Source organism: Castor canadensis, chromosome 6 (assembly GCF_047511655.1).
Source record: "Castor canadensis chromosome 6, mCasCan1.hap1v2, whole genome shotgun sequence".
Taxonomy (NCBI): domain Eukaryota; kingdom Metazoa; phylum Chordata; class Mammalia; order Rodentia; family Castoridae; genus Castor; species Castor canadensis.
The window spans coordinates 127,925,624-127,952,215 of NC_133391.1; the positions used below are offsets into that span (position 1 = coordinate 127,925,624).

Sequence of the window (26,592 nt, forward strand, 5' to 3'; positions counted from 1 at the left end):
TGTTCTGCATTCTCATCTGTATTTCATTCAGGTTTTTGTTTGAGTTTTCTTGGAATTCATTCAGGTGTTTATTCCTGTCCTCTTTAATCTCATTGATAACTTTTATAATCCTTTTCTTTAATTCTTTGAGATTTTATCACCTGCTCTATTGTTAGTACCGTTATTGTGGAGTTGTTGGGTTTTGGAAGTCATGTTTTGCCTTCTTTTTTCTTATTTCAATGGAATTTCTGCATCTCAGGCCAACTTGTTGATTGAAAGTTTTGATTACCTATAGTCTTTCAGTTGACATACTCTCAATATTCAGGCAGAACAGTGTCATGTCTTCATTGAGGTTTTGTTTTTCTCCACTGGATTAGCAGTATGGTTTAGTGTCCAAGCATTCTCCTACATGTTCATGTTACTCAGCCTGATCCCCACTGATGCTCAGATCCAGGTAAACTAGCTAGAGTCTCTTATAGAAAGGTTGGTTGACTGCTTCTGGGCTGCTTTCACTGTAGAAACTTCCCTTATTTTTGTAGGGAACTGCTACTATCTGCAGGGAGCTTTACTACCTGTTGGCCAGGCAGATTCTCACTTGCTTCACAAATCCCCCAAATTTGTGTCCCCAGGGGCAGCAAGCATTCAAGCCTACGCGTGATCTCTGGATGCATTGTAGAGTCAGGAGAGCAAACAACACTGAGTTCTGCACTGACAGAGGGAGAACTGAGGGACCTAGGCACTCTGCCTACTGGTCTCAGTACTTACAGACCCCATTTAGCAGTTCACCTCCCTGTGGGGTCAAGGGCAGAGGCAACCATGCTACAACCTGCAGTTGATGGACTTGCTCCTCCTCTTCTGGGAGTGTGGGGCCTCCAACCACCACACTCTGCACTGCTTAAACTTCTCTGCGGGACCATGTCAGATTTTCTTTGTCTCCATGACCACCTCCTGTGGCATCCTCCCCACCAGACACTATGGCAGGATGTCCCAAGACTCCCTGAGCTATGATTGTTCCTTGTGTTCAAGACCCCAGAGTAGCTCATTCCCAAAGACAGTGCATTGCTATGGCTTTCCAGGATAAGGGCAGCAACAGAGTGTCTCTTTGCCAGGGCTAGTTTTCCATGCTGGAACAGTCATTGTCTCACCAAATCTTCACACTAGGTTTAAGGAGTGGTAGGTGTGGGCTTATCCACCACCTCAGTCTTCCAGTCTGTCACCAGGGTCATCTAGCTTACCTTGTGATTCTTCTTTGTTATCTCTGTTTCTTTGTGTTTTTCTGCTATCCTGCCTCTTTGTGATTTCTGGTGCTCTTCTCTTTTTCTTTTCAGAATGTAGTCTCTTACTTGTTACCTGATCTTTTCATTCATGGAGTCAAAACATTGGATCCTCCTTATTTACCATCTTGCACCATACCTCTGTATCAGTTTTTAAAAGGATTTTTTTTTTTTGATGGTTCTAAGGTTTGAATTCAGGGCTGCACACTTGCTAGGCAGACACTCTACCACTTGAACCATACCTCCAGCTCTTTTTGCTTTGGTTATTTTGAAGAAAGGATCTTGCTTTTTGCCCAGACTGGCTTGGACCACAATCCTCCTATTTTTTGCTTCCCACCATCACTGAGATGACATATGCATGCCACTGTGCCCAACTTTTTCCCAATGAGTTGGGGTCTCACCAGTTTTTTTGCTGGGCTAGCTTGGAACCGTTATCCTGATCTCAGCCTTCCACTTAGCTTGGGATGACAGGTGTCTTCCACTGCACCCAGCTATTGGTTAAGATGAGGTCTTGTGGAACTTGTTGCCCTGACTGGCCTTGAATGGAGATCCATGCAAATGACCTGTGCCTGACTTCAAAAGGATTTTTTTTTCTTTTTTTTTCATTTTTCTTTTATTATTCATATGTGCATACAAGGCTTGGTTTATTTCTCCACCCTGCCCCCACCCCCTCCCTTACCACCCACTCCACCCCCTCCCGCTCCCCCCCTCAATACCCAGCAGAAACTATTTTGCCCTTATCTCTAATTTTGTTGTAGAGAGAGTATAAGCAATAATAGGAAGGAACAAGGGGTTTTGCTGGTTGAGATAAGGATAGCTATACAGGGCATTGACTCACATTGATTTCCTGTGCATGGGTGTTACCTTCTAGGTTGATTCTTTTTAATCTAACCTTTTCTCTAGTTCCTGGTCTCCTTTTCCTATTGGCCTCAGTTGCTTTAAGGTATCTGCTTTAGTTTCTCTGCATTAAGGGCAACAAATGCTAGCTAGTTTTTTAGGTGTCTTACCTATCCTCACCCCTCCCTTGTGTGCTCTCGCTTTTATCATGTGCTCATAGTCCAATCCCCTTGTTGTGTTTGCCCTTGATCTAATGTCCATATATGAGGGAGAACATACGATTTTTGGTCTTTTGAGCCAGGCTAACCTCACTCAGAATGATGTTCTCCAATTCCATCCATTTACCAGCGAATGATAACATTTCGTTCTTCTTCATGGCTGCATAAAATTCCATTGTGTATAGATACCACATTTTCTTAATCCATTCGTCAGTGCTGGGGCATCTTGGCTATTTCCATAACTTGGCTATTGTGAATAGTGCCGCAATAAACATGGATGTGCAGGTGCCTCTGGAGTAACAGTCTTTTGGGTATATCCCCATGAGTGGTATTGCTGGATCAAATGGTAGATCGATGTCCAGCTTTTTAAGTAGCCTCCAAATTTTTTTCCAGAGTGGTTGTACTAGTCTACATTCCCACCAACAGTGTAAGAGGGTTCCTTTTTCCCCCGCATCCTCGCCAACACCTGTTGTTGGTGGTGTTGCTGATGATGGCTATTCTAACAGGGGTGAGGTGGAATCTTAGTGTGGTTTTAATTTGCATTTCCTTTATTGCTAGAGATGGTGAGCATTTTTTCATGTGTTTTCTGGCCATTTGAATTTCTTCTTTTGAGAAAGTTCTGTTTAGTTCACCTGCCCATTTCTTTATTGGTTCATTAGTTTTGGGAGAATTTAGTTTTTTAAGTTCCCTGTATATTCTGGTTATCAGTCCTTTGTCTGATGTATAATTGGCAAATATTTTCTCCCACTCTGTGGGTGTTCTCTTCAGTTTAGAGACCATTTCTTTTGATGAACAGAAGCTTTTTAGTTTTATGAGGTCCCATTTATCTATGCTATCTCTTAGTTGCTGTGCTGCTGGGGTTTCATTGAGAAAGTTCTTACCTATACCTACTAACTCCAGAGTATTTCCTACTCTTTCTTGTATCAACTTAAGAGTTTGGGGTCTGATATTAAGATCCTTGATCCATTTTGAGTTAATCTTGGTATAGGGTGATATACATGGATCTAGTTTCAGTTTTTTGCAGACTGCTAACCAGTTTTCCCAGCAGTTTTTGTTGAAGAGGCTGCTATTTCTCCATCGTATATTTTTAGCTCCTTTGTCAAAGATAAGTTGCTCATAGTTGTGTGGCTTCATATCTGGATCCTCTATTCTGTTCAAAAGGATTTTTTTTAAAAGACTTCTCATTGTGTATTTTGTTCTATACTTAACAAAGCATGTAACTATGATTTTTGGTACCACTGAGTATAAGACTCATTCATGAGTCTGTCTTACAAACAAAGTAAGTTTTTCAACTGATATTAAGGGAAAAAGCAGATTAAGAGCTAGATTTAATAAATATGCAGGCAATCGCCTCACCAAACATACTTACACACACACCCATCTCATCTCTCTATTGAAAGATGCTTAATGTAAAAACATACCTCTATTTGTCTTGACTTCTAGATATTCTTCACTGGCTTACCAGTCTTGGGAGAATTATTTTTAAGTTTCTAAAAAACTGTTTTGTGACTTTATGGTAGTTATTTTGTAATAGTCATTTAATTCTTTCTTGTCACCTACATCTAACTTATTGCTTTGTAGACTTTTGGATCAATAGAGGAATAGTATTGAGAAAGTGCCTTCAGGAGGAGGGACTCTAATCTGCTTTTTTGTTGTGTAACATAAGTAAATGCTTCTTGTGTAGCTCTTTTACTATGACTTTATTCTTAGGTTCAAACTCTGTCTTTGAAAGTATGACTTTGAGGCTGGGCTTAGCGACTCAGGTCTGTTATCCCAGCTACTCAGGCAGAGATCAGGAGGATTATGGTTTTCCACCAACTTAGACAAAAAGTTAGCAAGACCCCATCTCAACAGATAGCTGGGTGTGATGGTATATACCTATGATCCCAGCTATTCTGAAGGTAAAGTTTAGAGGACGGTCATGGTCCCAGGCTGGCCCAGGCAAAAAGAGAAACCCTAACCAAAAAAAAAAAAAAAGAACAAAGATTTAAATAAAAATCAAATACCTGAAGCAAAAGATCTGAATGCATGGCTCAAGTGGCAGAGCACTTGCCTGACAAGCACAAGGCCCTGAGTTGAAATCCCAGCACTGCCAAACACACACACACACACACACACACACACACACACACACACAAGTATGACTTTGAATTGAAAATGGGTATGTAATGGTCATCTTTTTTCTTTCTTTCTTTCTTTTTTTCTACAAAACAAAAAAACCATATACTTTAATTAGTATATTATAGAGATTCAAGTATATATAGCCATCAAAAAACAGAAGAACATGACAATAAAAAAAATACTTAAAGCACCAGAAAATATACTTTGAGATTAAAAAATTGAGAAAAATCTGAAGTTTTGGAAGACTAAAAAATACAGAAGCAATGGTATATGATACATGAAAATATTTTTAAAAATGAGAGAAAGCATACAGACATAAGATCAATCCTGAAGAAAACAGATGCGGTTATAAGGCAGTTGCAGTATTGAAGTATAACATGAATCTTCACTTTGAAGTATTACCCTCTCTTCACAGTATTGAGAAACACAATAAGATCTGCATTAACAAACACTACAACATTTATAATCCAATAATAAATGGAAAGTTTTACAATATTCTAAATGCAAGGTAGATACAGTACCAAAACGTGTGGGTTGATAAAAAAATGACAACAGAAAATGAAACATATTAAATAAGTTAATAAATTATGTCAAAATCAATGGACCCAGTTTTGTGGTTTGTTTATTGGCACATAATACTCATAACCCCTTTCAATTATTTGGATCCTTAATGTCCTCCAAAATTTTACAGGGTAAAGGCTTGGTCTCTAGCATGGTGCTATTAGAAGGTGGTAGAAACTTTTAGGAAGGGCTAGTGGGATGTTTTAGTTCAGTGGAAGTATGACCTCAAAGAAGATTATGAGACCCTGGTCTCTTCCTCTTCCTCTTTCTCTTTCATTCCCAGACATGACATAAACAGGCTTCTTCCATTACATGATCCCAACATTATATGCTACCCTAACACAGGTCCAAAAGCAATGAGTCCAACCTGCATGGACTGCTATTCCAAAAACTGAGAAAATACACCTCTACTCTTTACAAGTTGACTATATCAGGTGTCAGTTAACAGAGGGCTCACTACTTTGAGAAACTATCAAAAATTCTATATCCACACACTCAATTCTCAATCTCCTTTCTATTCCTTGATTTGCATCACAACTTGCTTGTTCTTCAGATTATAAAGACACAGCTTTTGTATCTTAAGGAGATATGTGACTTGAACTTCATTATTACTTGATCATCATAATTCCTTTATCACCCTAAAATCCTCAAGTTTGGCATAAACAGCCACTCAAATCACTGCTTTTACAAGTTATCTGTAGCTCTTTAAATCATCTGTGTCATATTTTAAAGGGAGAAGGAAGCCCTGATATCTTGTCCTTCTTTCTTTATTTTAAAAATTTTTTTATTCATTTGTTCACATGTGCATACATTATTTGGACCAGGCATCTTTTCAAAGTGAGTTAAAGTAGGGTTTTTATATCAGAAGAGTTTACAATCCAATTTTAAACATAATTTCAATGAGACTTACTAAGTTATCATGGCTTAGACCATTTTCTGATATTTGTTTTTGGTGTTCTTATTTATTTGTTCATGAGCATTAAAAGGATTCCTTTTTTCTACCAAAATTTTTATTAAATGTGCATGAGAATAACAGATCATACATAGTAGGAGAATGATACAATACTTAGTCCTATTTTAAAATTTAAATTGCAAATATAAATGAGCTTAGGAGCATATTGAGTTTGATTCTGCTCTTTTAATCAGAAATATATTGGAAAGATATTTGGTAAATTAGCAGTAAGATGAGAGAATCAAATGTAGAAAATGAGCAGAAAGCAAGAGGTACAGTCAAGGTAACACAAGAACAATTTTGTTTGGCTTTTACTACATGTCACCAATACAGACTGAACTCCACAGCTATGAATAGTGGCCAATGCTCACTGGGGTTTGCTTTGCTACCTGGAGATTCAGAATATCAGTAGACTTAATAAAGCCTGGAACACATCCTTGCCCGTGATGCCAAGGAGGAAACAAGGTCTGGAGTTTTGCTTTCTGTAGCAATGGGCAGGGCCTTGCTTTTCAACAAAACAAGAAGTTCACTACAAATAGAGGGAGTTTGAATGCTTAGAAAGCAAGGAAAAGGGTACATGACTACTACCATCCACTTATTTGACTGTCTAACATCCATATACACCTTTCTTCCCATACTTACTTTTTTTAAAGAAGATTTCCAGCCTAACCTAATCAAGTATTCACCATACAAGAAAAGAATTAATCATCCTCATAAACATCATTTAACATCCCATAAAGGGTGTTAATCCTGAGTCTATGTAGTTACCATATCCAGCTTCAGCTCAAGATAATATTCATATTTCTTCTATTCTTACATGGTTCTTTATCAGTATTATGCAATCTGTAGACTCAATTGTATAGTTAATGTATATAAAATAATTCAGGTAACAGAAAAAGGGAACATTAGTTAAAATATTATGTAAGTATATATATATATATATATATGTATATATATATATATATATATATACATATGACAGAGAAAGAAAGGAAATGTGGATAGGCACTACAGTCCTTGTATTTTTGCAGCTATCTCAAGGCCAGAGCTGGCATTTAAGACTGTGCTTCATGTTCTCGTTCTTTCAGTTAGCACACAAATCTTCAGGATACTTTATCCAATATTGGGACTCAGGTCTTCCCCCTTAGAAATCAGAGGCTGTGATAGTCCTATCTCTTAGCATTACAATGCTTTTCTATTAATTTTGTTTGATTTATTACAGGAAATTTCTAACATATACAAAAGTAGCCTATAGTATAGTGAACTGTATGCATTACCTAGCTTCAGCAACTATCAGTCATAAGCAGCCTTGTTTCATCTCTACCCCACATTCATCCACCCTCAGGATTATTTTAGAATAAACCCCAGAGTACATTATATCATCTGTAATTATTTGTTTGTATCTCTAACACATAAAGATTTTTGTAAGCATAATCACAGTACCACTGTCTCACGTGTACAGTTATTTCTGGTATTAAATGTCCAGTCAGCATTTAGATTTCCCTCATTGTCTCATAAGTATCTCTTAACAGACTGTTTGAGTTAAGAGTCAATAGGGTGACACATATACTGTGTTGATCATTAGCTCAGAGAATAAACTGCATCTTTGGGGACAGGACAACATGACATCATAATGAGTCTTCAACTGATAATGCTTTTATGGGTGATGGGTAACATAAGAGTAATGAATGCTTTTGGCATCCACCAACTGCATTCTTTTTAGAGTAACTTTCTTGATATGAAGCTATATTGTGTGGAATGTGGTGGAGGTGTGTGAGATAGTCAATAGTTCTAATAATTGTAGTGCTAATAGAATGATGCTTGAGGAAAGCAAATCCAAAACCCAAAGAGGTCTTTTTTCCAGTAAGGGCAGAGCTCTGCTGCCTCCAAGATGGAAGATAACCAGTGTAGCTGGCCAATCCCTGCAGACTATGTACATATAATACAGCAGTGGAAGTCTCCCACATTATGGGCCTTAAGTAGGTCTTCACATCACACTATGGAAACCTGAATCCAGATGTGTGTACATTCTCTCTCACTTTTCTCCTAAACAGACAGAACATAAACATATGATATGATGTAAGTGTAGCAGTTCATAGTATCCTGCATGAAACTGCTGTTTGTTCTTAATACAATGTCAGTTTTGAAACTCATCATTTATCTCCACATTTTGATTGATGTTTTGTAGAAACCATCCTGATGTTCACAAATACAGTGTGGAGACTGTTCAGTGGTATCCTCACGACACTGGCATGTTCACATCCAGCTCATTTGATAAAACTCTGAAAGTGTGGGATACAAATACATTACAAGTAAGTACATTAACATTTTCCAAATTTCTCTGTAAGGTGAAGGAGAGTTTAATCCTAAGTCATTTTAGTGTGATTATTTGCTAAGGTGTCCTACATGTTAGATGTGAAATCAGAATTAAAGAGAACTAGACTAGTTGAGTTTAACTCATCTCCTAGGTCTGCTGCCAACTTACTGTATGACATTGGGCAAATGCCCAAGCCTCTGTGTTTCAATTTTCTCATTAGTAAGTGGGGGTCTGGATGGCATGTTATAGAATGATTGTGAAGGTTAAGTGAGCCCTTTCATATAAAATTCCTGGCATAGTGCCTCACACAGTAAATGCTCAAAACCTGTTAGCTATTATTATCTTTATTATTTGAAAACCACTGTGGTCTAGTGAACTAAGAAAGAAACTTGGTTTTATCCCCTGTTGATCTATAAACTTAAAGGAAAAGAAAACTATAAGTCAATAAAGATATATGGTGGGTAATTTCTATGATAATTGGTCATATTTAAATTTCTAGTGCTAATATTTTCCCTGAGATGTGTCTCCATCTGTCTTCAAAACTTCTATATGTAAATGTAGGACCATCCCTTCATCCTTAACCTGTTCCAAACTGAGCACGACATCTCTAAACATGTTGTTATAAAACCTTGGCAAGTCTCCCTTCAAACTTATACTCCTCTTGTCTCCTTCCCTTACCATAACTGCACATCTACAGCTCTAGAAACTCTTAACTGGTTTCCTTGCTTTACTTTCCTTCCCACCTATTCCACAGTAAGTTCTACCCCATACGCTGTCTCATCATATCTCTACCTAAATCCTTTTCTGATTCCCATTGTCTAAACTCATCCTAGCATTCTAAAATCTCTGTGACATTCCACCTTGTTCCCTCAATGGTAGCTTCTACCTCTTCAACACAAAAAATTTGCTGCAACTAAATTAGGTCCTTTGCCTGTGGAGCATATCTCAGTCATTTTATATTCCCTACCTCTAGACCCTTTCTCTATCCAACTTTTCCCTTCTCTTGAGGTCACATCTGTTTTTGCAATTACATTGAAACAAGAATTAAGATATTAGAGTTCTAGTCCTATACTGCTACTTATTAGATATATTACTTTAGGTAAAGTCATTTAGCAAAGGTCTCTTTATTTGTAAAATTAAGGTATCAGTCTAAATGTTGCTAAGGTCCCTCCAGTTCTATCATATAACGAGTGAGGTTTTGGAGTCCATTTTAATCACTTTTTTGGGATTTTTTTTTTTTTTTTTTTTTTGGCGGTGATGGAGTTTAAAGTCAGGGCTTTGTGCTTGGTAGGCAGGCGCTGTACCACTTGAGCTATGCCCCTAGTCCTTTTAGTTTGGAGTGTTTTTCAAATAGGGCCTTATTTTTATGCCTAGACCAGCCTGGACCACAAACTGCCTATGTAAGTTTCCCACATAGCTGAGATGACAGATACGTGTCACCACACCCAGGTTTTATTGGTTGAGATGGGGGTCTTGTTAACTTTGGCCTAAGCTAGTTTTGAATCACAATCTTCCTGATGTCCACTTCCTGTATAAATCGGATTATAGACATGAGTTGCTGTGCCCAGCTCACCTTTTTATTTTAACTTTATAAAACTGTTTTCTATATTCTCATTTCAGCACATTTTGTATTATATCATTTTCATGCCTATTTATCTTAACTGTTTTTCTAGATCGTTACTTCCCCAAAGATAGGGCTGTGTTTTATATACCACTAAATCCAATGTTATGTAAAACTGCTGAATAAATACTTTAAGAATAACTAATGACCTAAGTAACCAACCACATGTTAATAAAATCGTGAAGTATAGGTATGGTTCTATTCTGAATACCAATACTATGTAAACAAGTGCAGATTGAGTATACTTCTAATAAACTGAACAGGTGCTTTCTTTTTGACCTTGTTAGATTAAAAATACTCCATTGTTGATCATTTATCTTATTTTTATAATAAGGTATTTATCTTAAATATAAATCATTAAAAATAAGAATATGTTTTAAGGATTAAATGAATGTCATGAACTTCCATTTCTGGCTACAATGGGTAATCTTGTAACCAAACCAACATATCCATTGGGAAAAACTAGAAAAGCTAGGTGAAACATAAACATCTGTTTAAAGGATTTGGAAAGCTACTAAGAAATCTAGAACGGGGAGACCAAACCCTAGAGAGCAGGAAAGCTCACAGAAGTCAATTCGCCTTTCCATACGTTTTCCTCCTTGCCATTTACCATTTCTTGATGTAGGGCAAGATACTGAGAGGCAGAATCCGAGAGTTCAGTGACCATAAATATAATTCTATCCAAAGTGATCCATTGAGTCAGTGCATTTCCAAGCAGAGTCTTAGGATCTTTCTGTGGGAATTGACTAGCTGTTTCTAATAACCATATGGAAAAGCAAAGGAAAAAGGCACTTTTTTTTGCGATTAATGGGATTTGAACTCAGAGCCTACATCTTGAGTCACTCCACCAGCCAGCCCTTTTTTGTGATGGGCTTTTTTCGAGATAGGGTCTCACAAACTATTTGCCTGGGCTGACTTCAAACCATGATTCTCTGCCTCCTGAACAGCTAGGATTACAGGCGTGAGCCATCAGCACCTGGCTGACAAGGCACTCTTAAAGAATGAAGTAGAAAGAGTTCACTGTGAAACACCAAGACTTACTGTTAACCCACACTAGTTAAGGCAATGTGATACTGGTGCAAATGAAAAATAAGTAAACAAAAAACAGGACAGAGGGCCAGGAGAGAGAAGCATACCCATATGTGTACAATCATTTGATCTGTGACAATAGCATCATTGTAGTGCATTAGGGAAAGGATGGCCTTTTTCATTAATGGTGTTTGATCAACTAGGTGTCCATTAAAAAAAAAAAAAAACTAGTATTGAATACCAGACACAAAAGTCAATTTCAAATGGGTTGTAGGTCTAAAGTGAAAGATAAAGTTCATGGAACAAAGTGTCCTCATGGTTCAAGATGGGCAGACACAAGAAGTACTAACCAAAAAAAAAAAAGGTGGATTGAGGAATGTAAGTATATTAAAATTAAGCACTTCTATTCATCAAAAACATCATTAAAACAGTGAAAAGATTAAACCATGAAGTGAGATATGACACCCTTTATATCCCTATGTCTGAAAAAGTATATATACAGATTAATCAACAAAAATGGAAAGACTGATAACCTATAGGAAAACCATACCACACACTTATACAGGCACTTTAGTAAAGAGGATGTTCAGTGACATTCCTCAAGGAAAATTCCTCAACTTAACTGAGCACCTGGAAATGTCAATTCCCAGTGAGGTTTTTTGGTGTGCCCTCCAGAGTGGCTAAAATCAAAGACACATGGTAATAACAACTGCCTGTATTGCAGACTGGATTATAAACTGGGACAGATACTTGGTATTAACTGTGGTACTAACTATGTACATAGCTGTGATTTGGCGGTTACGCTTTTGACTACATGAATGCTATACATTGGTGCCCCAATAACCATGCATAAGATGCAGGAGGATCATGAGTTCAGTCTCACTACATCACGATACCCTGTCTCAAAGGAAAAAATTGTACAAGAGTGTTCATAACACACTGTTCATTTATAATTTTTTTTGGCAGTACTGGGGTTTGAACTCAGGGCCTAGTGCTTGCTAGGCAGGTGCTCCACCACTTGAGCCATACTCCCAGCCCACTTTTGCTTGTTATTTTTTTTACATAGGGTCTTATGCTTTTTGCCCAGGGCCAGCCTTGGACAGAGATCCTCTTGCCTGTGCCTCCCACATAGCTGGGATTACAAGTGTGAGCCACTGTATCCAGCCCTAGCAGTACTACTCACTATAACCAAAAAATGAAAACAACCCAGCTTTGGGGGGTGGGTTATTATTGGTTTTTGTTGTTTGTTTGTTTGTTTGTTTGTTTTAAGGGCTCTTTTTTTAACTCACTAGATAGCCTAGGCAGACCTCAAACTTATGATCTTCCTACTTCTGCTTCCTCCAGACTGCTAGAATTAGAGGCATGCACTACCAGCTCTGTTCATTAAGTTTAATGATGATTGTTAGAATTTTACATTTGAATACTATCAGAGCAAAGATAAGGAAAGGCCAGTGGTATTGCTGGATCATATGAGAACTTACACTTTTTAAATGTCTTTTTGATTATCAGACTGCAGATGTATTTACTTTTGAAGAAACAGTTTATAGCCATCATATGTCTCCAGTCTCCACCAAGCACTGTTTGGTAGCAGGTTCGTGTACGTGTTCTTTTGTTTTTTAATATATAGAATGCTTTCATGCCTTTTTTCAAATTTTTTTCTTTTTTTAAAAAATCTAGTTAGCTTTCATAAAGACATTTTAACACAGTTCTTTTATATTTTAATAAGGTATACGTTACCATTTATATTCAGTTCAACACATTATAATAGGCACTAGGATTTCAAAGATTAAGACAGCATCTTTCTTTCTTTCTTTTTTTTCTTTTTCAGTGGAACTGGGGTTTGAACTCAGGGATTTGCTTTTACAAAGCAAGTGCTCTAATGCTTGAGCCACACCTCCATTCCATTTTGTTCCAGTTATTTTGGAACAAACTATTTGCCCTGACTGACCTCAAACCTTGTCCTCCCAATCTCAGCTTCCCAAGCCTATGATTATAGGTGTGAGCCACTGGCACCCAGCCTCTTTTCATTTTTGTTTCTTTACTTCTGTTCTCTAAGGAGTTATTTTTAAACCACCAAAGTTTTAAAGATTTCACATTAACAAAATTTGGCAACTTTTCCAATTCAACACACTAAAACAAGGAAATTATTTTTTTCTCTTAAAGACTGTATTTGAAATGAAACAGTCATCTGTATGAATCCTGCAACAAAAATTTTCATTTGTGAGGAAGAAAAAATGTTTTCAATTGTCAGAATCTACCACTAGCAATTGGAAGTATATCATTAACTTCAAAAAACAAGGCTGTTAAAATGATTTGATGTGATAAAATGGCATAGAACGATATACACATATATTTCTGATGTAAATTTCCTAGTTTTGATATTATACTTTAGTTACCTAACATGATGACGGGGTAACTCATGTGAAGGGTACATAGGCCTCTGTACTAGCTTTGCAGTTTTGTGTAAATCTATAATTATTTTAAAATAGTGCAATAATAGAGTTCTCTTACTAGTAAAGTATAAAGAGAGTCAGTCATTTTTCTTATTGTTAAAGATGACTTGAAATATATTTTGGAATCCATAATTTATATTTCTGCATAGGTACAGTGAAAATGCCACGATTCTTAGTGGTAGTGTATTGTTTCCTTTTGATGATGATTTAAAATAAAATTATGTCAAACCATTTTTTGTTTTTACAGTCGGCACTAAAGGACCCAAAGTACAACTTTGTGACTTAAAGTCTGGATCCTGCTCTCACATTTTACAGGGTATTTTTTACTTTGAAACAGCTACTACTTTGAGTAAACCATTCAATAAAAAAAAATTACTAACAGTGTATTTTTTGTAAGTGACTGCTGTATTTTGTGTTAGTTGTTAAAAGTCAACATCAAAATAAAGATCCTTCTGTGCATTATTCCTACAAACCGAACCATTGAGGGGACATTTATATGAACAGTGGCCATAGAGGAAGCTCAGGTCTAACTCAAAACCTCATGTTATTTCTACATTAGAAAAAAATACTAATAAAACTTACATCAGTACATTTGCCTCATAAGCCTTGTTAAATATTGCTTTAATGAGTAGACATTGTTCTTAATACATTTATGTATATGTTTCATTACAGATATTTTAGAAATGTTCAAATAATGCAGTGTTTGGTCAAATTATATTTATTTAAGTTATTTTTACTTTTTTATGAGTATTTGATTGTCTAATTCTAAACAGTGAAATGATGGACTATAATTTAGAAATACACATTTTTATTCATCTCATGAGAAATACATAACAGATATACCAAGAAAACCTGGTGAGATGGATAGCATCTTTCTATTACCAATAAGCTAGGCAAATGAAAATGTCTGATTTGAATAGTTCTGAATCATTCAGTTTTACTTAAAACTGAATTAAACATTGAAATCACCTATCCTGTGAACTTATCACCTGTGCTTTCTAAAAAAAAAATTATACAAATGCTCTTTTTCATTTTTCTGTTATAACCAATTTCCAAGAAATTGGAAGCTTTTTTATTCCTTTAAAAATGTCTGTGTTTTATTGCAGTGGGTTTTTATCGTAGAGACAAGTAATTATGGATTGAATGGCATACTCTAGCAACTGTATTTTTTTTTAAAGACTCACTTGCTCTGATCTTTTCAAAGCAAAACCAATCCTTTAATATTAAAATACCTTGTGTTAAAAATGCCTCAACACACCTCACGTTAGCACTAAAACATAGACTATTACAAATTCAAAAACATGATTATTTCTATTCACTCATTATGCAAAATTATTGGCACTTTGTCTTTTGACTTATCAAATATTTTCTAGGACTTTTCATACAATTGTATTTTTCAGGTCACAGACAAGAAATATTGGCAGTTTCCTGGTCACCACGTCATGACTATATCTTGGCAACTGCAAGGTAAAGTGTTGTTTCCTCTGTTTTTGGTGTAGCATCAGTAATAAGTATTTGAAAAGACTGCATTTATTTGGGAAACATGTTTTAGCCTATCTAATCATTAGCCCCTGAGACATGAAATGTTGAGTTAGATATTTTAATTCATATCACCAAAATAAATCTTCCTTTGCATTGTAATCCTACCTATCCATCTTGAAGGTATTCACCTTCTAGAACAAAAAGAAAACATGAAAATTTATGCAGTAGATGCAAATCCCTAGCACTAGTGTGACACTATCTCACCTATGCCATATCATTTTTGCACATGAAAGTATCTAGCACTGTATTGAATGAAGAAGAATGACATTTCTGCTCCTGTTTTAACCCAGAATTATTTTGACTCTGATACAAAACATCAGTCTATGCATTGGTTCAGTGTACTAATATTTAATGACTCCATATCATGCGCCAAGCTTCAGGAAGCTGACAGCCTAATGAGGGAAAAATCAGTCCTTACAGGACATCCTGAAAAATGCTTTAATAGAGGTACATCTTTAGTAAGCATAATGTAGCAAAGAAAGCAGACGCACTTGACTCAGAGATTCAGAAGTGCAGGTGTGTGGGTTGTTTGTTGGAGGGAATGGTATTGCATACTTGTGTGCTGGGGAGAAAGTACTAGTGGAGAGAAATAGGTAAAGCTTTGACTGAGAAGCTTGAGCAATGCCAACCTAATGCCCTCGATCGTCGATGATGTGAGCGGAGAAGGACTTGATGTCATCTGTTGAAAATATGGGAGTAGGGAAGATGGTGAAGACCTGAATAGGAGAGGGAGCTGATTAGGAGTGCTTAGGATTTGTGGGCAGTTGTGCTCAGTTGAAGGTGTAGACCATACTTTATTAAAGCCACAGAAATCAAAACATCAAATGACTCAGACCTAATAGTTCTCAATGTTCAGAAGAAAGTAACTCAGCATATGGAAGTTGTTTAAGTCCTGGGTATAAGGAAAAAAATAACATCACAAAAAGGTTTGTAGGGGGCGTTTCAAGGACCTAATGAGGTAAGAAGTATGTATGTGTCAAAGTAAGAAAATTCAGCAATTAAAACAATAAAAGATTTTGATATTTTAATATAAAAATTTTAATAGAGCTTTTTGTAGAGTTCTTACAAAAGCTATTCATGTTTGATAACAATGAGTGTCTGGATTTTTTTTTTTTAAATGCCTGCCCTACTTCTCTGTCACAGTTTAAGCCCCAAAGAAGCTTCTATTAATACTTTTCAGAATTTGCTGTTGAAATTTATGATTTCTGAATTACCAGGGGATAGACTATAGCTGTCAAAAGCCTGACTAAGGAAGGGTGAAGGTGAGGAGATAAATGCTGGTTATTATAGGCCCATGCTCTTGAGAGGCTTTCAGTTCTCAGGGTTCCCTGGGAATATGAATCGGCACCAGAATGGACCTAGTAATCAATAGAGTTGGATATGCCCAAGTCTGATCTGTTTCAGAAGAGACTTAAATCCTCATACTCACCCATTGCAGACATTTCACTCATCCAGAAGGAAAGAAAAGTAACTTTAGAATGGAAAATACTAGGTTTTTACTATCCCAGTTACCTAGTTTTGATGATGATCTGAAAAAATAATCAAGATCATAGAAATGACTAAGCCATGTATATGTGTCTGTACATATATGGTGTACATATGTATACAATGAGAAAAGGGCTTGTAAACTATAATGCCCTCCCATTAAAATGGCAAAGATCAATCAATGAGATAGAATATTGTTAAGGTCTTTGTGGAATCATAGCATGAGTTGAACTGATTTGGGGCATAGGGGTTTGCTGGGCATTCTTCTTTAGGAATAGCCTTGAAATTGATGCATGATCACAGATTTGCCTTTCTTCTTTCACTGACATGAAAGAAGATGAAAATAATAACAATTTCTAGGAGATACTAAATGTGGTTCCCAAGTATCTGGCAAAGATTGGCTTTTTTCTTATTTAAGCTAACTGTATTCTTATTCAAACCAATTTTTACACCAGTGCTTACACATAAATCACATTTTTTAGTTCAGAACATTACAAGTGATGCCCATAAAAACTGATAGGGGAAACAATTAAATGCAACTCCATTTGTTCACAAGTGATCAATGTGACTTTTAGAGAAACGGTGATTGAGTCTAGCCTCTATACTCTGGATTTACCTTCAAATAACTAAAACCATAAACAGTAGACAAAACAAGCAACTCCTAAGATGTCATCCTCAAATATTTAAATGTTCTTCTAAAGCACACTTCCTTATTACACATTAGGTTAGATTCCTAAGCCAAACTTTACTCACACCATTGAGTTTATTAGCAATCTTATGAAGTATTTGGAAATCTCTTGAATTAAAAGTTCCTTTGCTCTAGAAAGTTATAGTAAGCATACAATTGAAAATACAAATAAATATTCCAGGGCTGGGGATGGGGATATAGCACTTGCCTAGCCTCCTAGAGGCCCTTGGTTCAATCCTTAGAAGGGGGGAGGGTGCTGGTGATGTCATCCATATCTTTGAAATGAAATTCAAGTAAAAAACTTACAATCACAATCTTAACATAGGTCCTTCAAAAGTTAAACCTTCACTTTTCGGACCTTTAGAGGAGTCATTTTTTTTTTATAATCATTTTTACATTTACTCACATGTATATACATTGTTTAGGCGCCTTCCCCCACCCCCAGAAAAGTCCTATTAACTGATATTTAACATGTAATTCTTAAAATGCTCTCCCTAACAGAAGCAGATAAGCCTATAAGCTAGTAGGCCTATAAACAGGCTTGAGGTGAGAGGATTTTTTAGGGAAAAACACTCCATCAAGCAGAAGAGACTAGTGATACTAAAGGACACAGAGATACCTCAATGCAAATAAAATTCAAGCTAATGGCTCTTCATAATGCTGACTCCAGATCATCAGGAAAGGTTAAACACTGGGTATCCTTTATTATTTTGAGGTGTTTAGTATAATTCAGAAAATTTTTCCATAGGTCTTGTTATATTTTATTTCAGTATTTAAGTAGAACACCTTATTCTCTAAGTACCTGATACTGAGACGCTGTCTGCTGAGGGCTACAAAATTAGAAGATACATTTCTAACTGAAGTCTGGAGTGGGAGGGAAATGAGCATTTTCTTGGAACCTTACAAAAAATGAGTCCAGCTATTTCGTGTTAGGTCCCTGAAAAATGGGAATTTTTTAAAAGTCGTTTTTATTAAGCAACACACCAAATATTAAAGTCTATTGCAAGGGATACAAAATACAGATCAAGCCAAGTACCCCAGTGCTGTTCCGGGAGCAAGTGCTGTTAGTCAAGCTGAAGACGTGGTTGCCATTTGCCTTGTGGTGCAGGTCGGGAGACCAAGTGTGGCCCTGCCTAGCCGGGAAGGACACCTGGAAGATGCACGGCCGCTGCCGCAAAGATTGATTTGAATACAAGAAACCAAGTGAAAATAAATTGTCCTCGTTATGCACCTTAGTCTCAATTTTTTATATAAAAAAAACAAAACACTAAATTCACGCCAGATCTATTCTTAAAGTGAAGTGTGTGGACTACCTGATGATCTAGGCACCATTTGAGTAGCAGAACAGTAGAAAAGATGATGTAAGACCTTGGGGGAAAGAAGCTCATGTGATTAAAACAGTAACACAAAAAGCAGCAGAATTTTGTCCTTGTGATCTGGAAAAGAAAGGTTACCTGTCTTTGCTCTTTTTTCACATCCTTATGCTGCTGTTGAGTGTTAGATATTTGCTGAATAGGCGTAAGTACAACTATACAGTTGACCAATACATTTGTGCTAATATAATGAAACCTCTGTGTGCCATAATGCTGGAATGGTGGATAAGGGCTACAGTTGCTATCCTAGCTACATATGTTAATGTAACATTTATTTCTTCCCAGTGCTGACAGTAGAGTGAAATTATGGGATGTGAGAAGAGCATCAGGATGCTTGATTACTCTTGATCAGCATAATGGGAAAAAGTCACAAGCTGTTGAATCAGGTAATGAAGACTATTAAGAGAAATATGACAATGATAGTGGGTGTTAGTTTTGTTTTATTATTTTGGTGGTATAGGGTTTTGAACTTATGGCCTCACACTTGCTAGATAGTTGCTATACTATTTGAACCATATCCTAGCTCTTTCTTTGCTTTAATTATTTTTTCAAGTAAGGTCTTATGTTTTTTGCCTGGGGTTGGCCTCAGACTGCAATCTTCCTTCCTATGGCCTCCCATGAGGCTGGGACCACATGTGTGCCACCACACCCAGATTATTGATTGGTATGGGTTCTTGCTGACTTATTGTCAGGCTAGCCTCAAACCACAATTCTCCTGATCTTTGCCTCACAAGTAGCTGGAATTACACGCATGAGCCTGATAGTGATTTTTTTTTATATTGAGCCTTTTAAATTGAAGCCAAATAATAAATGTATATTGACAAATTACAAACTTAGTGACTTTTAAAAGGTATTAATCATGACTCACTTTCTAAATTAAACTTATGATTGTCTTTCTCCTAGATACAAGCCATTATGGCAGTTTCTTTTGCCTCCAATTTTGAAATCTAGAAGCTCTTTGGGATTAGCTTACTTTACAATTTTTTTCTCTGGTGAGGCCAACTATACAAATTCAGTGCCACATAGGACGCCACAGTAAATTATAGAGACAGTAACATTTTGTGCTATATCAGCATAAAGACTGCATGTTCTGTAGACTGAGTCAGCTGTAGTCCCTGTGACAATGTGCTTCAATTGCATTTTTGTGACAATTTAATTCCTGTGTGGAAATATTCACTCAGAATTCATTCTGAACTAGAAATATATTTGGTTGAACTAAATGAAAATGATTGCTTTGTTAATGCTTTAAAAATTAGTTAGACTATTAGGAATTAAGCTTTTTCAAGTGTATTCATTTTGAAAGTGATAATAAATTTTTATTGAGAGCACAACAGTTATTCTTTCTCTGTTAAACTTTTTATGGAAAACATTAGTCTTATTTATGTATATAATGTATATACATATGTACATATGTATGTCATATATATATATGAAGGGTTGGGGTTTTTTGTGGTGCTAAGAATTGATCCCAGGATCTTTTACATGCTAGGCAAGTACTCTACCACTGAGCCACATCCTCATTCTTTGGTTTTTTGAGAAAGTATTTTACTGTGTAGGCCAGGCTGGCCTCAAATTCGTGATCCTCCTGCCTCTGTCTCCGAGTGCTGGGTTTACAGGTGTGTGGCACCACACCTGGCTTATCATTGATTCTTAACAGTCCATGGAATGACTTTTAGATTAGAAATAGAAATACATGAGAGAGATTAATGGTGTTTAGTTTTAGTGTTAAGCTATGCATTTAATTGAGTTTGCTTGCACAAACTTGCTTGCTGAAAAAAATTGTATTTGGCAAGATTTTTCCCCCTTTGGTTTTCCTGTTTTTATGGTTCTGATTTATATAGCTTATCATATTAATCTGAGGAAATGTTATTTATTTAAACATGTTATTTATTTATTTAAACATTTAAATATTATTAATTTTATTTATTTATTTAAACATTTAAAAATGTTATTATTTAAACATAATCAATTTACATTTTTAAGTAACTCATCTAGTTGTCCCTTGGTATGTTTAAATAATTAAACATTAAATATGTGCTGAACACAGGAAAAGATAAACTGTACTGTATTTTTCATTGCAGCAAACACTGCTCATAATGGGAAAGTTAATGGCTTATGTTACACAAGCGATGGACTTCACCTCCTCACTGTAGGTACAGATAATCGAATGAGGCTCTGGAATAGTTCCAATGGAGAAAACACCCTAGTAAGAGATTTTTAAGCACCTTTTTATATGTCAATTAAAGATCTGTGACATATACTTTTTTTGCTATAGACTTAACTCCATTTCTTGCCTTTGAATTGCAGCTGTTTTTTTTTTTAAACTATTTTCCCACTATGTGACTTAGTAATTTTAAGTCAAGTCAACCTACTTGCACCTCATCCCTGCTGCATTCCCCTTCTTCACCGTGGCACTGCTCTAATGGGAGTGGACCTTGTTGCTCTGGTATACTGGAGAAATAAAAGACTGAGAACTAAATATGGGTAAAAGTTATATATAGTCAAATTGTATACTATATGAGACTCATAAACAAAACCCAAAGAGAATATTATAGTACTAGAAGATGTAGTAATTTATTTACTACTGGAATAAGTATGTTTTAAAAGTACTAGATTCATATGTGACAGTTGAGTATTTGTTTTCATGTATGCTGTGGTCCTCACCAGGAATGGTTCTTAACATTAATATAGTTTAGTAACTTTCAGAATAAACTGCCAAAAGTTTATGATTTGGTGATAATAATAGCTATTATTTATTGAGTGCTTATATTCCAGATACTGTCCTAATAATAATTAGCATTTAATATATGTGCTAGAGCAATATTGTCTAGTTCAGTTAATACATCAACACTGTGATGGTAATTACCATTATAATACTCACTTTACACATGAGGAAAATCAGACATACAATGGTTACATGACTTGCCAGAGTTTACAAAACTAGGAAACCACAAAAAAGCAAATAAATTTCCAAACAATCTGAAATGATTCTTCAAGGTTGCCTTAGTTTGCATTAATATTTCTGTCAAGAATAAATTACAAACATCCCTTGGTTTTTTCTCACTATTTATATTTCCTCTTATATGAAATATATAATCATGTTTACTAGGATGTTGAACATTTTGTTTAAATATAAGAGCCCTTTTTATAGAGTATTATAATATTTGAAGATAGATTTTCTCCTAGCCTTTGGTATCTTTTTAATTCAGGTTTAAGAGTGTGTAACTTTATGAATTTAATCCTACAGGTGAACTATGGAAAAGTTTGTAATGATAGCAGAAAAGGATTAAAATTCACTGTCTCCTGTGGCTGCAGTTCAGAATTTGTTTTCGTACCATATGGAAGTACCATTGCTATTTATACAGTTTACTCAGGAGAACTGATAACTATGCTTAAGGGACATTATAAAAGTGTTGACTGCTGTGTATTTCAGTCTAATTTCCAGGTAAGAATGATACCTCGGGGAACTTAAAATGTTTAGATAGCTAGACTACTAGTGTATAAAACAGTACATTTTGATTTCACCTTGAAGGATTATGTTTTTAATCCACATTTAATTTAGGATTTATTTAATAGAGAATAGTACAGCCTAGCTTTTAGAAGACATAAGATATAGCTGGAAAACTGTAATATGAATCAATATAATACTGTTCAGTTGGTTGGAATAATTTTTTTCTTTTGCCAGTGAGTTCCATTTAGCCATTGAAAATCTTTGATGAAATGCTTTCTTAAAAATAATCTTTTGATGACTGGCGGAGTGGCTCAAGTGGTAGAATGCCTGCCTGGCAAGTGTGAGGCCGTGAGTTCAAACCCCCCCAGTACCACCAAAATAATGATAATAATAATAATAATAATAATAATAATAATAATCTCTTGTGTAGAAAATACATAGAGAGATGTTTAATCTCAAAATATAGTGTATTTTGGTTTGTATACATATGGGTGTGTTTAAAATTTTATTTCTCTTTCTACCACTGGCTAATAGAAGTGTGCCTTAGAATTAAAGCAAATCACATAATTTCTTAAATATTCCTTAGATATTTTGTTTGTTTAACATCATCATCTTTCTCTTTCATATTACCTGTGGAGCAATTTTTTTTGAAAGAATATTTGCACATTACCTCATGTGCTCTTTAAATAAATCTGATACAGCAAAATAGTTGGTATCCTCTGTTTTGTGAGTAAGGACTATGAAGCTCATCAAAGTTGAATACTGATAGAGTAAAAATGGATTAGTAGAAGTAGAGCTTGAAGGGACTTTAAATATCACCTGGGGAAACTCATGTTCTGTTTATTCTTTCATAAATATCAATTATCCAATTTGTGCCTGCTTCTGTTTTGTAAGATATACCGGCCTGAATTTTTAGCCAATATACACTAGTATGGCAATGTCCACTATTACAACATTCAAGTACTTACATACCTCTTTGGTGGTAAACAGCTATTTTACTATCCCCCTAAATGACCTCCAGCTTCAGCTCCTTTCCTGGAACTCTTAGGCCTCACCTCTACCCAGCACCTACAAGGGGACCTCCAGAACACTGCTCCAACTCTAGCCCGTGTCTCTTCTGATTAGTCACTGTTCTGACATAGTAAAGTTTTAGTGTTGCTGCTAGAAAAAGAACATTAAAGCATCAAAGAGATGACATGACTTGCCCCAAACCTACAAGTAGGTAAGACAAAGTGTGTTTCTCTATTCAGAGAAAATTTTAGAATAGTATCCCTCACTTAGAGATTTTCACCCAGATATTTTAACCCCAACTTAGAACTATCCTTCAAATCAGAGTTTCCTAACAGGTGTGACCAAAATGAGTACAAGTTTGCACGATATTGATTCCTTTCAGTCCCTGCAATAGCTAAGACAGCCAGAGATCTGGGGCAAGCTACTGCCTGTCAAATGCCATTTCTGTATATGCTACAATTTGGAAAAATTTTAATCACTGCACTATATCAGAAAGCTCCTAGCCCAAATCCCATTTCATTTATGATGATCTGAAAATGAAAGTAATTATAAGTTTCAAAAGTAAAAGAGGGTGATACATCTGCATAACTTAAGCAGCAGGATCCTTTTGCAAACTTAAATATACAACACTCACTATCTGAAAATGAAAGTACAGTAATTGTGTTATAACTATAAAAATCTGTCAAGATATGCTCAATATAAAAACAATGATAGTAATGTATTATTACCTATTTACAAATATAAATTAATGAAGCTAATCTGGTGTAAATAAGTAAATTAATAAATTGAAAATTTGATGAGGAATGGAGCGTTTACATAGCCTCAGAGGCTACCCTATATGATTAAAAGAAGGAAGTAAAGATAGTGAATATGGGTGATGTACTTTTTATACAAGAATGAATGTAGAATATTTAAACCTGTTGAACTCTCCATAAGAAGGAGACTAAGGTAGAAAGGAGAAAAATAGAGGGGATGAACCAATTTGGGATACAACACATATATACATGTAAATTTCATAATGAAACTCTATATACATATCTTAAACAAAAATGTCTTTTTTCAGGGCTGGGGATATAGCTCGGTGGTTTAGTGTTTGCCTTGCATGCATGAGGCCCTGAGTTCAATTCCCAGTACCACAAAAAAAAAAAAATGTCTTTTTTCAAAAAATGGAGAATAGGAAGGTAAAATAGGTCCTGTCTGGGGTGGGTACCAGTGTGTGTATGGGGGGATATAAGGAAAGGGTGAAGGAAGGTGAATATGGTGGAAATATCAGGTGCTCATGTATGAAAATAGAAAAATGAAACCTATTGAAACTATTCAAAGAATGGGGGGAGGGGAGATAAAGGAGAATGATGGAGCTGGTGAATCTAACTAAGATATATTATAAGCACTTGTAAATGTCACAGTGTACCTCCAGCACAATAATAGGATAATAAAAATAAATTAAAGGCAAAAAAGATACTAAGTACAGAGGAAAAAAGTAATTTTACCTTGAAAAAACCTGACGTATGTCACCTTAATCAAATGATCAAAGTTAACATTCCAATTATGGTATATTACTTCTGTAATATTCCTGGCAAACTTGAATCATCTGATTTTAGTCATGAGGAAACATAAGGCAAGCCAAATTTGAAGGACATTCTACTAAATAGCTAGTATTCATCTTCACAATTGTTAAAGTCAAAAAAAGCCAAAGACCAAAGAAATATTCCAGATTGAAAATATGAGACATGCCAACTAGGTGTGGCATGTGATTTTTAACTGGACCTTTGCATTGGGACAATTGGTAAAACTTGAATGGAGTTTAAGAATTAGTAATACACCAATGTGAATTTCTGATTTTTGTTGGTTGCATTGTAACTGTACATGACAGTCCCTTGTCCACAGAAAATAGACCTTGAACTATTTAAGGACAGTAGAACTCACGTTGACAATTTACTCTTCATGGTTCAGAGAAAACATTCTTGGTACTGCACTTGTAACTTAAGTTTCGAGGGTTTTGCCTGTTCCAGCCTCAGACTACCATCTTCCTACCTCTGCCTCCTAAGAAGTTGGGACCATAGGAGTGTACCACTATACCTGGCATGTTTTTTGAGATAGGGTCTTGCTAACTTTTTTGCTGGGGTGACCTCAAACCACAGCCTTCCTATCCCCACCTCCCAAGTAGCTAGGATTACAGGTGTTAACCACCATACCCAGCTCAAGCTCTTTTTTCTTGAACACCTGTGGAATGTCTTTTATTTCTGCTTAGCATATCAGTGCTTATGAAATGCCTCAGAATTTTACCTGACCAAGTTATCTCAGGTATGTATCTATCTTCTTAGGGAAAAAAAATTGCTCAAGGTCACTAAACATCAGAACATATCTTTGTAGTATCCAGTTAGTGTAATTATATATTCTAGATTTTATAGCCAACTCAATAGAATTTTGTTTTGTTTAAGAAATTTGATAATATATATCTAATTTAATTTTTGTATATCTGCATTTCCTATAAAAATGTCAATCTTATATTTCCTTTACCCAAAACTCTTACTTAAATAAAAACTCTTAATTATACCTCACTTTAATTTGTTTTTGAGATGTACAATAATAAAAATAAATAATTGCATTATAGAGCAGGGGGGGAATGCCTGTTGTTAGAAATATTTGTGTAGAAAAATGAAAATATATTTGAAAAAAATCCACTTTGTCATTCAGGGTTTTACAACCACTTAACATTTTGCTACCCTTTTAGAGCTCTCCTGTTTTAGTCCTTTCTTCTTTGCACAGTAATTTTTACTATTATTGATCTACTGTTTTACATCCTGGTTTTTTTGCCTTTACATTTTGAGTATTTGATTTACATCTAATTCTTTTCACTTGATATTATTTTCCAGTGTCATTAAATATTCTTAAGAGACAATTGTAATGACATGTAATATTCTATCACATGAATGTACTGGTAATTTATTGACAATCATTCCTATAAACTTTGTATGGATAATATCCTTGGATTTTATGCGTGACTTTGGCATAAACTCTTAGAAATACATACGAACACTTTGGCTGTATACTGAGATTCTATTCTGCAAAAAGATTATACCAATTTATATCCCCTGTGTATGAGAGTATATTTCAATATCTTATGGGAATGCTTTCAATAACAGCCAATATAACATTTTTCCAATTCACTGGGGAAGGGAGAGAGCATTGTTCAGCCAAGAACATACAGCAAGCCCATTAAGACATTGACAGACTATGCATCAGCCCAGGTTTCCTTTCATATTCCCAACAGGCAGGGTTGCGTTTTTCTGCATTTATGGTGAACAACCAATTAGGCATCAGTAAGCTAAATAAAACGTTTTGGAACTTTTGGTCTATTTTTGCAGAAGCTCATATAGTTGTTTTCTTCACTGAAGTTTTTATTATATAGTGCAGTTATTGGCAATGAAAGACAGGTCTTTACTGTATGTTTTTCTTTCTCAATGCTGACACTTGAAATATATGAATACCAGGATTTGTAAAAGCACTAGAATGTTGAATGGTCTTTGAAAAATTTCACACCATTAATAAAGTCCAGCATATCCTAATACTATTTTTAAATACAAAACAAAGTTCTGCTACATCTTTAAAAGACAAAGAAAAGTAAAATGTGTATCAATGTAGTTTGTTTGGGGAGTAGAAACCAAATTAATATAAGT

The 26,592-nt window shown here is 35.5% G+C and overlaps 1 protein-coding gene across 8 annotated transcripts in view; it reads left to right on the forward strand.

Annotated features, from left to right (window-relative positions):
• The window catches only part of Ercc8 (ERCC excision repair 8, CSA ubiquitin ligase complex subunit), a 51,770-nt gene that overhangs the window by 15,490 nt on the left and 9,688 nt on the right, over positions 1–26,592 (forward strand). For 4 of the 8 annotated variants that reach the window (XM_074077438.1, XM_074077442.1, XM_074077443.1 and 1 more), the window contains 7 exons: positions 8,131–8,254; positions 12,419–12,506; positions 13,610–13,678; positions 14,763–14,829; positions 18,736–18,836; positions 20,532–20,656; positions 21,698–21,895. In XM_074077438.1, coding sequence (XP_073933539.1) covers positions 8,131–8,254; positions 12,419–12,506; positions 13,610–13,678; positions 14,763–14,829; positions 18,736–18,836; positions 20,532–20,656; positions 21,698–21,895 — 772 coding nt within the window. The remainder of the gene's footprint in view (positions 1–8,130; positions 8,255–12,418; positions 12,507–13,609; positions 13,679–14,762; positions 14,830–18,735; positions 18,837–20,531; positions 20,657–21,697; positions 21,896–26,592) is intronic. The other 4 variants (XM_074077439.1, XM_074077440.1, XM_074077445.1 and 1 more) reach the window with 4 other exon arrangements.